The following is an 11359-nucleotide window of genomic DNA, read 5'->3' as shown; positions in this document are numbered from 1 at the left end:
GTTCGTTCTCAGTGGCGAAGTACACACGAAGAATGTCTACATCTTCTCCATCTACAACACCTCAATTGAAATATGATGCCTTTCTCAGTTTTAGAGGTGATGACTCCAAAGGGCTTTACAAACCACTTATATGAAACATGAGAGCTTAAGGAATCATAACTTTCAGGGATGAACCTAAAATTTTGAAGGAAAAAGCCATTTCTCAAGAACTGAGTACTATGATTGAAGGATCAAGGTTTGTGCTCATTGTCCTCTCACAAAATTATGCATCCTCAACATGGTGCTTGGATGAACTTCTGCACATTCTTAAATTCATGGAAGCAAGCTAAGCAGTGCTAACAATTTTCTATATTATGTTGATCCATTTCATGTATGAAAACAAACGGGGTGTATTGAGAAAGCCTTTACAAAACTAGAAGAAAGATTTAGTTCATATGACAAAACGAAGGTGCACAAGTAGAGAGATGTGCTGGCGAAAGTGGCAGATTTCTCTGGGTGGAAGGCTAAGGACTGGTATACATTCACTTTTATTATGGCACAAATTAACCATGATATACAATATCATCCCTTGAATTTTAATTTGATCATCGGTATCATCAGTTGAAGTATCAACTTGTTTGGTAAACAAGGTTCACAAAACCTTGTCGCAGCAAGTAACGTGAAATATTTGAGAAAGCAGCATCAAAATTTTCTGCCACAAATGAGATGAGGAACACAGGTTGCATGGTCTCCCCGAAACGGTTGCGATTGGGGATGACAGTTCTTTGTCTTTGCTTGTTTCTTTCGGTGGTGGTTTTTTGTTGCTTGGACTGTTGGGGTCAGCTGTTCTGTTGGAAAGTAGATATCTCATGCAGAAAAAGATGAAGAAAAAAAAACTTGTAACTTCAGTAATTCACACTGAAACCTATAAAGTCAGACAAACTGACAGTTAGCTGCCAAAAAACAAAAAGCTTCAAAACCTATTGCGACCCCCCAAAAAAACAGAAATGGTAAACATAATCCTACTAGTGAGTAATCTTGTACGGTAAATCTAAAGTTAATCGTGAAGTAATTCATCTTGACTTCGTGTGTAAACTTGTTGACTTACAAGTAATAGGAATAAGCAAAAAAGAGAATATAACGAACAAATAATGAGGATCAGAGGAGTTACCCCTGTTTGTTGATCCGATTACTAGTTTTTGAGTATTAGATTATCAATTTTAAAGTAGGACTCACGTGTTAAATGATTCCTTATGTGTAAGTAGGTAAACACTAGTGAAGTCAGGAATGAAATTTTTTCCTTTTCTTCTTATTCCCAGTTACTAAAAGGATTTAGATTTCCTTGTAATACTAGGATTCTTATGTATCCAGTAAAATCTAGTATATATAGGGCACATTGTTTGATGAAATATCGACCTGTTCTATTGGCCCATCATCTTGGACGCCGTAGCGTAGCTTCTTATCTCTTATTCCATTCTTTTCAACTCCAAGACAAGACACATGATAGCTTCTTCTTCAAGAAAATATCCGAACGGGCTAACGATTACTGTCATTGTAATCATCTTTTCTCACATTCTTTCCTTCCGTTTGAGAAGCTAATTCAATGCCGGTAAGATATGGAGATCATCAGCGGTTAGAAATGCAGATGAAGATGGTCTTGGGTTCAAAGCCACCTGCCTGTGTTAAAAGGTGTGTGGGTTGCATACCTTGCACGCCCACTCAGGTTGTTTCTCCACCTGATAAGAATAATAATCTCAAGGCAACAAATACAAATAAGGGAGATGAGGGCTATTATCTCCTCTCATGGAAATGCAAATGTAGGAACAAGTTGTTCGAACCTTGATTATTTTGTTTTAGCTTAGCCTAATAATGATGGTTATGTTTTGTTTTTGTTTTTAATACAAGTAATATTGGGAGAAGAAAGGTTCAAACACCTTGGTTTAAAAGATATCTATTTGCTCTTGACAACTTGACCTACGAGCCCTTTGGTCCTATGTTTTGTTTTAGCATAACCTAGCTATGTTTTGTAATAGCTCGACTTAATAAAGTTTCTTACTAATATTAATTTACACTTTGGATGGATGGCTAATGCAACAGATATATCTGCGAGGGCTTTGTCTTGCATGAGAACGTATCCCCGGGGCCTAGCCCTCCATTCTTCACCTTCTTCGTGAAGTGAAGGTTACTATAAAGTCCCGTTGTTTTGGTTGGTTTGTACTTAATAAGTCTTTGACAAATAACGAGAAGAAGAAAAAAAGACAAATTATGCTACAGACTCTTCTTGTGCAACTAAGAAGTCTCTCGTATGTTATTGGGTTGGTTAGTAGAAAAGAATTCCCCAAAATATAGGCTAGGTGTGAATTTTTGACAAAGCAGCAAAACTAATTGTCAGACTTAGACTGGACAAAACACGCGACATTGACATGAGATGTTGTTTTTTCATGATGTAACATAACATCTATCCATTCACATGTGACGTAATAAAAAATAAAAAGAAGTTCATCGGGTTGTGCTTCAAAAACAAAGATCAACTTGGAATGATATATGCTTTGGCCTAACAATTCATAACTTTACTGAATGTAGTATAAAAATGTGATAAGCATAGTATTATTCTTTAAATTTATAGATTTATAAAAATAGGGGCCTATTTGGATCAAAATCTGCACGCCAGCCCATTTTTTTATCAAAAGGCTCATGGACAAAACGTTTTGGACTTTTTTATCTATGGGACTTAGAAATCAAAACCATGAAACTGAAAGAGCCCATACCCTTTTAAGCAAATTACAAATATAGCCATAGTCTAAAAAATAAAATACTATTTTTTGGGCAATTAAAAATTGACATACACAGTTTTGGATAAAAACCCAACTTTTGAAAAATGCACGCCACTTGATCTTTTCCCAAAAAAGGCAAGTCAGCATATCTTTTTCTTAAGAGAGCCCCCATGTGACTTTCTAACTTTGGAAAAGTCAAAATTTTCAACTATCATAGAGGAGGTGATAGGGAGTTAATGAAGGCAGGTCTTACAGGAGGACTTCTCCTTGTTTTTTTGCAGCCAAGGAAAGAAGATGAAATCCCCTTTTCACATACAAAGAAGCTCTGGACCAAAGAAGGTTACCTTTCCAAGAGATAAGCAGACCACGTTTTCAAGAGATAAGTAGGGACCAAGGGAGTTGTTCACTAGGAAGAGCAAACTGACCATCATCACAGACTGTGTTCCTTTTTTTTTTTTTTACAAAAAACAAACAGGGAACAAAAGAAAGTTGGTTTTCTTTTAGAAAAAAGCAAGGAAAAGACCTCCATGAAAGCTGATTGTTGATGGTTATTCTCTGCCAGAATAATAACTTCCCTTTTTGTGGCATATAAAAAGAAAAATCTTTTGCAAAATCTTGGTTAGGATGCACGAAGGGCATGCTGATGGTTAAATATTTGTACCATTTTTTTGGATCTGGTTAAGAAATGATCAATCACATAATGCATGGAAAAAGCTTGTTTCTTTTTCTTTTTGTTCAATTTTTTATATAAAAAAAAATAGTGTTATTCAAAATCAAGTAGCTGATGGAGTCTGTACAGGGTGATTTCTTAGTTCATTTCATGGATATTGCTCGAGATGAGCTTCGAAAAAGCTTGATGAGATTTCTGTGGAGAAGCTGCAGGTCTTCACTCTTCATAGTCCCTTACAGGCAAATACTTCTCTATGTTTTCACAGTTCGAAATAACTGAGATGTTTAAGCTTTTGTTTTGCTAAATAGTCTCTTCTAGACCTTGCTTTGCGTACCACAGCAGCTGCAACAGATCCTTGCCATGAGGACTTAACATGTTGCGTGGTAAGCAACTCTCTCCTTTTTCTTGCATATGAAAATTTTCTGAATTGATTTTGCATCAATTAAATAGTTTCACAGTTTTTCTTCAGGAATCTTCTTTGCTTAAAAAACTGGGGACACTTACCGATGGTGAAAGGAGCAGGAATGTTCCTGATGATAATGATCTAGAGGAGCCAGTGAGCATAACAGGACTTGAGACATTTTCTTTGAATTATAAGGTTTGTTAGAAAAACTGTGATTTCCTCAGTACTGTTTTCATTTTCTTTGTTCAGACTACACGATTGACGTGTTTACCCAAAATAGCACCTGCACCCAAAAAATAAAAACACAAAATAGCATAATTTATACCGAAGACTTCATCATCCAAATCCTTCTCCCTCCTCCCTCCCCTGTTCTGTATTTGTAGGGATTCAATTAGACTCTTTCTCTCAACTACTGCAGTAAAAAGATAGTATAAATTACTTAACAAGATGCATATTTGGAGAATGTTCTTGGTTTGAATTTTCTTAAATGGATCTAGCTCGTGAGAATTTTCATATGATGCCATTTCGATCTCATCCTGCATCATGATCAAACCATCTTTCTTTGATTTGCTGACTATTTGGTTCTTTTTCAGATTCGGTGGCCATTGTCTATTCTTATCTCTAAACATTCCTTAACAATGTACCAGTTGATTTTCCGCTTTCTTTTCCACTGTAAGCACGTGGATCCCCAACTTTGTGGGGCATGGCAAGCACATCAAGTATGGGCTTGACTTGTTTCTGTTTTGTTTTTTCATCTAGCCAGGCCAGATAGCCTCATTTCCCTGTTTAATTAAATGGGAATATATATTTGCAGGGAGTTTGTGCCCTCAACATGCGTGGAACTGCTATCTCCAGATCATCTCTGCTCTGTCGTAGCATGCTGAAATTTATTAATAGCCTTCTCTACACTATCTAACATTTGAGGCAGGTTTTACCTTACCAAATTTCTTTTTCACCTGATGCTTTTGCCATGCTATAGTTGTAGTTTGTGATGTGCTTGCTTTTTCCTATATTTAAGTACTTTTTCTCCTTTAGTTCTTTTTTCTTTTCTCCCTTGGTTTTGGTTTTTATTGGTTTACTTCCTTTCTCTTTATTTGGCCGTTGTCGATACAACAGAGCATGGTACATTCCATCGGACACTTCCAAATACTGAAATTTTTCTGGGAATGGTTGAATCTTATGCTGGGAATGCTTGCATTTGACACCTAAACACCCTTGTGTGGTGCAGGCTTAGATATGCATTGTGTACTATTTTTATTTTTATTTTTTGATGTATGATCCTTGTTGCATACCTCCCATTGCAAATCACTCTATGTAATGTTAGCTTGTACTTGAGAAATAATGTACATCTACAAAGTTATGTCCGACCTTTCAAGGTTCTTTAGAGATAACTGGCTAGGTCTGACGGGGCTGGGGTTCATTCTGTCCTGTTGACCACAAGGGAAACATAATAAAATACTGTCCGACCTTAAGAAATCCAATTCGAGTTCTACATTCCTGAAATATATTTTCCTAGCAATGTTGAAAAAATAACTGGCCTTATGTTTATTGACAACAGAACTTGTTTACAGGTTATTGAGCCTAATTGGCAAGTGATGCATAATAGACTTCAAACTGCAAAGAGCATAGATGAGGTATGGTCTTCCTCTTATAGAAATTCTCGTCTTCATTTGAAACAAAGAAAAAAAGAAATGTTTGGCTGAAAAGAAGAATGCCACTTGTTGGACATTCTGATAGAGGCAGCAGTATTTATTTTATGTAGAAGTACCTCATGTTTGACTTTCAAGGCTCTTCGTGATACAGGTTATCCAACACCATGAATTTTTCCTTGACAAGTGTTTGAGGGGATGCTTGCTTCTTTTGCCTGAATTTCTCAAGGTTTGTTCTTACTACATCCAAGCATACATACATAACTAGACATAAAGGGATATATAGTAGAAGAGGTAACTAGAAATAGAGGGATGTAATAAATATAGAAGAGGTTGGAGAGAAGATCTCTTCCATTTGAAAGAGAGAAAAACTTTAATAAGGGAAAATGGAAGGATGTGCAACATACTAGGTATGCTTGAGGCCAGGGAGATATGCTAGTGTAGAATGTTTCTGTGAGGATGATGATAGCCTCCATGTTTGAGAACTTAAATTCAGCATTATAGATCTTGGACTCGCTCCAAATCAAATCACGTCTCTCACACATGCATGAGAACTTAAATTCTTTCAGTATTAACTTTCACATTCTTCAATAAATTTCCTTTCAATTAATACACTTTAACATGCTAGTAAAGACGCTCGTCATGAGACCTATAAATTGATTATGCTACATAGAGAATAACAATGAACTTAATATACGTCTAAGTTGCATTTATTATGGAACAGTGGATCAGGACATGTTGAAATGGGATCATATCTCTTTGGGATCATATGTTCAGAACATAAGTTCTGGAGTTCTTGGGTAGACTTTGTGATTTTCCTCAATAGTGAGTTCTCTGAATGCAGAAGGTGGAGAGGCTGAAATCACTTTGCCTACAATATGCAGCTGCAACTCAGTGGTTGATATCATCTTCTATTGATGTTCCCAGCCTTGTCGAGTCTGATGGTTTACTTGTGTCAGAAAAACCAAGGCAATCGAAATCACGGCGCCCATATCAGCCATTAAAATTAAGCTCCAGCAATAAAACTGTTGCTGATTCTATTCTGTAAGTTTGAAATGGCTATGGAGTACGTACATAATTACACACACAAATACACCTCTATCTCGCTCTCTCTCTCTCTGACTCATTTATATTACAGCAAATTCGAGAGGGAGTTCAATGCAGAGCTTCAGAGCCTGGGACCAATATTGAACAGTAGCTCCAAAGCAGAACCATATTTGACTCATCTTTCGAAGTGCATCTTAGGCATTGGAAACGAACAATGAATTCTGGCTTCTTTTCTGTTACTTGGTTTCAAGAGGTCACGGTTTGTGAAAATGTTTTCCTGCTGTTGTGCTAGGCTTGTGTTTCGTAGCATGCCAAGAATGTCTAAAATTTAGGTACTTGTTAGAGAATTTTGAGTTGGTGCTGTGTACTGGGGAAATTCTGTCTTTTTTTTTTTTTTGTTCTGTTGACTTTTGTTTTGGGGGTGACCGGTGGGTGTTTGGATTCATTGTTAATTTCTGGCAAAGATTAACCATGATATACAATGTAATCCCCTGAATTTTAATTTCATCATCTGTATCATCAGTTGAAGTATCAACTTGTTTGGTAAACAAGGGTCACAGAAACTTGTCGCGACAAGTGAAGAACAATTCATGAATATTAAAGAATAGAACCATTACAAACGCGAAATATTTGGGAAAGCAGTAACAAAATTTGCTGCCACAAATGGGATGAGGAACACAAGCGGCATGGCTTTAAAGTCCAATTCTCTCTCTCCCATATGTTGGACCCACCTCTGTTCTCAGCTCATGTGAGAGAGAGTTGGAAGCGTTGGGGGAAGTAGTTGTGTTGTATTTCTTGATGGGTTGAGGTTGGCTAAGGCCCGTGGCTTAAGGAATATCATTGTTGAAGTGGATTCGAAAGCATGCTTATCGACTGTTAAGGAGGACTTGTCATGCTCGAAGTGGTCTTTATTTCCTATCCACTGTGAAATCAGAGTTCTAAAGACTTCTTTCTCCTACCTCCGATGGTCATGGGTCCCTAGGGAAGCAAACCAAGCTGCAGATTGGGTAGCTTCGAGTGTTAAAAGGAGGGGGGTTGTGCGCTGAGGCTTGGGTCATTCAACCTCCAACCTCCCTGATTTTCATTCTATCCCGAGACGGTTTGCCTTGTCCTCCCCGAAATTGTAGCGATTATAGCGATGGTAGTTCGTGGTCTTAGCTTGTTTCTTTCGGTGGTTTTTTTTGTTTCTTAGCCTGTTGGGGTCATAGCTGTTCTGTTGGAAAAGTCAATATTCATGCAGAAAAAGATGAAGAAAAAACAAAAACAAAAAAACTTGTAACTTCAGTAATTCAAACCGAAAGAAACCTATAAAGTCAGACATACTGACAGTTAGAGCATCCACAATGGGCTCCCTAAACCACCTCCTTAGACAAATTTTAGGGAGGAATGATAAAATGCACTCCAACTACGCTCCCTATCCACCTCCTAAAATAAGGAGTCCTCTAGGAGCTTCTAAATCTGGAGAGAGAAAGGACTCTAGTTGCTCCCTATAATTTAATCTTGCTTTATTTAATGAGTATTTCAAACCTTTATTTAATACTAACCATTTTTTATTTTATTTTTTAATAGAGATGGACCAATCAAAAAAGAGTTATAGCATTTATGACTCTTCAAATTAGGGAGTATGATTGGAGTTGAAATTTTTTAGAGAGTTCCTAAAATAACTTTCTTATATTCTTAGCCAAATTTTAGCTAAGAAATAGAGAGCATCATTGTGGATGCTCTTAGCTGCCAAAAAACAAAAAGCTTCGAAACCTATTGCGACCCCAAAAAAAAAAGGAGATGGTAAACATAATCCTACTAGTGAGTAATCTTGTACGGTAGATCTAAAGTTAATCGGAAAAGTAATTCATCTTGATAGGAATAAACAAAAAAGAGAACATGATAAACAAATAATGAGGATCAGAGGAGCTACCCCTACTTGTATTAGATTATAAATTTTGAAGTAGGATTCATGTATTAAATGATTCTTATGTGTAAGTAGGTAAACACTGGTGAAGTCAAGAATGAAATTTGTTCCTTTTCTTCTTATTTCCCAGTTATTAAAGGGATTTAGATTTCCTTGAAATTCTAGGAATCTAGTATATATAGGGCACATTGTGTGACGAAATATCAACCTGTTCTATTGCCCCATCATATTGGACGCCATAGCGTAGCTTCTCATCTCTTGTTCCGTTCTTTTCAACTCCAAGACAAGACACATGATGGCTTCTTCCTCAAGAAAATATCCGAACGGGCTAACGATTGCTATCATTGTGATCGTCTTTTCTCTCACACTCTTTTCTTCCGTTTCAGAAGCTAATTCAATGGCAGTAAGAGATGGAGATCATCAGCAGTTAGAAAAGCAGATGAAGATGGTCATGGGTTCAAAGCCTCCGGTGTGTTAACAGTGCGTGGGTTACATACCTTGCACGCCCACTCAGGTTGTTTCTCCACCTGATAAGAATAATAATCTCAAGGCAACAAATACAAATCAGGGAGATGAGGGCTATTATCTCCTCTCATGGAAATGCAAATGTAGGAACAAGTTGTTCGAACCTTGAATATTTTGTTTTAGCTTAGTCTAACACTGATGGTTATGTTTTGTATTGTTTTTGTTTTTTTTTCTATACAAGTAATATTAGGAAAAGAGAGATCCGAAGTAATTCAAGGACAATTTTGTCCAAGTGGTTTCAATTTGAAGTAATTCAAGGACAATACTCAATTTCTATCAATTTTTTAACTTTGTTACTTATGGAGGGGCAATTCAGTCCACAAATTATTACAAATTTCATTCCTTTTAAAATTAAACAATACAAATATAAATTTGTATAAAAATAGTTTTGAAATAAAAATGAAACCTCTCCCTTCCCTTCTCCTCTCAAACCTACACAAACCAACAGTCTGCACCCAACCCCAGCCAGCCACCGCCTCCATATAACCCAACCACCACCACTACAGCTACCCAAGCCCGCCCCATCCCCAACCAACCAAATCGCCCTGAACCACCAAACTTTTTGGGTCTAGTCATATTTCTCTAACCAAAAGCATAGGCTACTGGAGTTGGAAGAGCCAAAGTTCCTTGGGTCTATGACATCCCTTTCATCAAAATCATAGGCTGGGGGTGAGATCTTGCTTGGTGTTTGAGTAGCTTACAAACAAAATAAAAAATAAAATAATCAGATCTTTGGAATTGGGTTACATGTCAAATGGTTTTGTCATGGGGAGAGGTCAGGTCGGCGGTGGGGAAGGGGTTAATCTGGTTTGTTGAGAAGTGGCTGGATCCAAGTTGGGAGAGGGGTTAATCTGGTTTGCTATGAAGTCTAGGTTTGTTTTCTCTTCGGTTTGTTCGCCGACGGCAACGGTTTGGTGTGAAGTCAAGTTGTTGAGTTTGGTTTGGTTCTTAAGCGATTTGGTTGTTTGGGGATGGGGCAGGCTTGGGTGGCTCGATTGGTGGTTGGGGTCCAGGGAGGTAGTGGCTGGCTGAGGTTGGGTGGTGACCAAGGGCGGAATCAGAAATTTTTCAACGGATGGGCTAGCTAAAGTTATTAGCTTAAAATTTAATTTTTTTTTTTTTATACTTACAATTTCTATAGTCCTTTTAGAAATAAAAGTAAATTAAATCATATAAATCAAGCTTGTTCATAACTCCATAGAATAATTTTCAATAAATTTTAACATAAACCAAATAGGATTTAACACCATAGTGGATTGAACATCTAAGGCTTTTTATCTAGATTGACCTTAGATTTCTTCATGCATTCATATTATACATGAAAAGTTGTTTTATGTAAAAATATTGACTAAGTATGAAAAATGGGTTTTCGGAGTAATCATTTTCTCAAGATAATTTTTAACGGCTTTTATTCCTCACACATCGAATAAAAAAACTTGATTTTATGGGATTTTAGTATGAAGTATATATTAAGTTAATGAGCCATCATTTTTAGTCTAAATCGTATTTTGCACTAAAACTAATTTTTCGTATTTTGATTTGGTGGGAATTTAATTTTCTAGTATTTTTATTTGAATTCAAATGGAGGGTACTATAAAAATGAAGTAATATAAAAATAAATAAAAGTACAATGACAATGACATTTAACGTTGAAAATAAGTCAAATATATAGGGTTTATATTTTTATTCTTAAAAAACCACACTATGCTATAGCCCACTGTAGCCCTTATTGTGGTTCCGCCCTTGTTGGCAAAAGTAGCAGATTTCTCTAGGTGAAATGCTAAGGACTGGTATACATTAAACTTCTATTATTTTGCCCTGGAAAGTTCATAATTTTTTAGGGTTCGTTTATTAGGGGTGGTTGCGGTTCGGTAACCGCGAATTTTTACTCAAACCGCAAACCGACCGACTATTTGCGGTTTGGTGATTTTTGAAACCGCAAGTTGTCAAGCATTCACAAAAACATAAATTCACAATCTAAATAAATAAATACACAACCTCAATTTCTCAAACATATATAAATTCACAATTTCCTCAACTTCTCAAGCATTCACAACCTAAGAAAATTAAAGTTACAATTCCAAGCATTCCAATTAAAGTTAAACTTCTCAAGCATTCCAATTTCAAATCCTTTAAAGTTATAAACCAAAAGGAAAATGCAAAGCAAAATGAATTAAAGTTACAACCAAAAAGAAAAATTCAATTCAAAGTTAATTAAAGTTACAAACTAAAAGGAAAATGCAATGCACCAATGTTACAAACTCAAGTGTTGGTGGTGAGTGGATTTGAAGAACCCCGTTGTGTTGTTTGAGCACCAATGTTATCTACAAATAAAACAACATAGTTTAGTACATTTTATTATAAGAAGAAGTATAAATAACATTAGCATAAATAAACTAATTA

General features: G+C 36.4%; 2 protein-coding genes across 3 annotated transcripts; both read left to right on the top strand.

Annotated features, from left to right (window-relative positions):
• Nucleotides 1–3880: 3880 nt before the first annotated feature.
• On the top strand, nucleotides 3881–7057 carry LOC103343152 (gamma-tubulin complex component 2-like). 2 transcript variants are annotated; one of them, XM_089042287.1, is made up of 7 exons: nucleotides 3881–4021; nucleotides 4420–4545; nucleotides 4641–4750; nucleotides 5398–5460; nucleotides 5630–5704; nucleotides 6320–6519; nucleotides 6614–7057. In XM_089042287.1, the coding sequence occupies exons 4-7, from the start codon at nucleotides 5422–5424 to the stop codon at nucleotides 6738–6740; spliced, it is 441 nt and encodes a 146-aa protein (XP_088898413.1). In that variant the 5' UTR covers nucleotides 3881–4021; nucleotides 4420–4545; nucleotides 4641–4750; nucleotides 5398–5421; the 3' UTR covers nucleotides 6741–7057. The 2 variants fall into 2 exon arrangements, with proteins under 2 accessions (XP_088898413.1, XP_016652452.2); XM_016796966.2 differs by lacking the exons at nucleotides 3881–4021; nucleotides 4420–4545; nucleotides 4641–4750 and having other exon boundaries at nucleotides 5009–5460.
• A 1669-nt stretch (nucleotides 7058–8726) lies between these two features.
• Nucleotides 8727–9188, top strand: LOC148914896 (EPIDERMAL PATTERNING FACTOR-like protein 8). The gene is made up of 2 exons (XM_089043330.1): nucleotides 8727–8900; nucleotides 8946–9188. The coding sequence occupies exons 1-2, from the start codon at nucleotides 8727–8729 to the stop codon at nucleotides 9063–9065; spliced, it is 294 nt and encodes a 97-aa protein (XP_088899456.1). The 3' UTR covers nucleotides 9066–9188.
• Nucleotides 9189–11359: the final 2171 nt, after the last annotated feature.

The sequence above is a fragment of the Prunus mume genome, linkage group LG8 (assembly GCF_029339155.1).
Source record: "Prunus mume cultivar Tortuosa linkage group LG8, ASM2933915v1, whole genome shotgun sequence".
NCBI lineage: Eukaryota > Viridiplantae > Streptophyta > Magnoliopsida > Rosales > Rosaceae > Prunus > Prunus mume.
The sequence above is the reverse complement of the archived record's forward strand: the minus strand, read 5'-3'. Positions and strand labels throughout refer to the sequence as shown.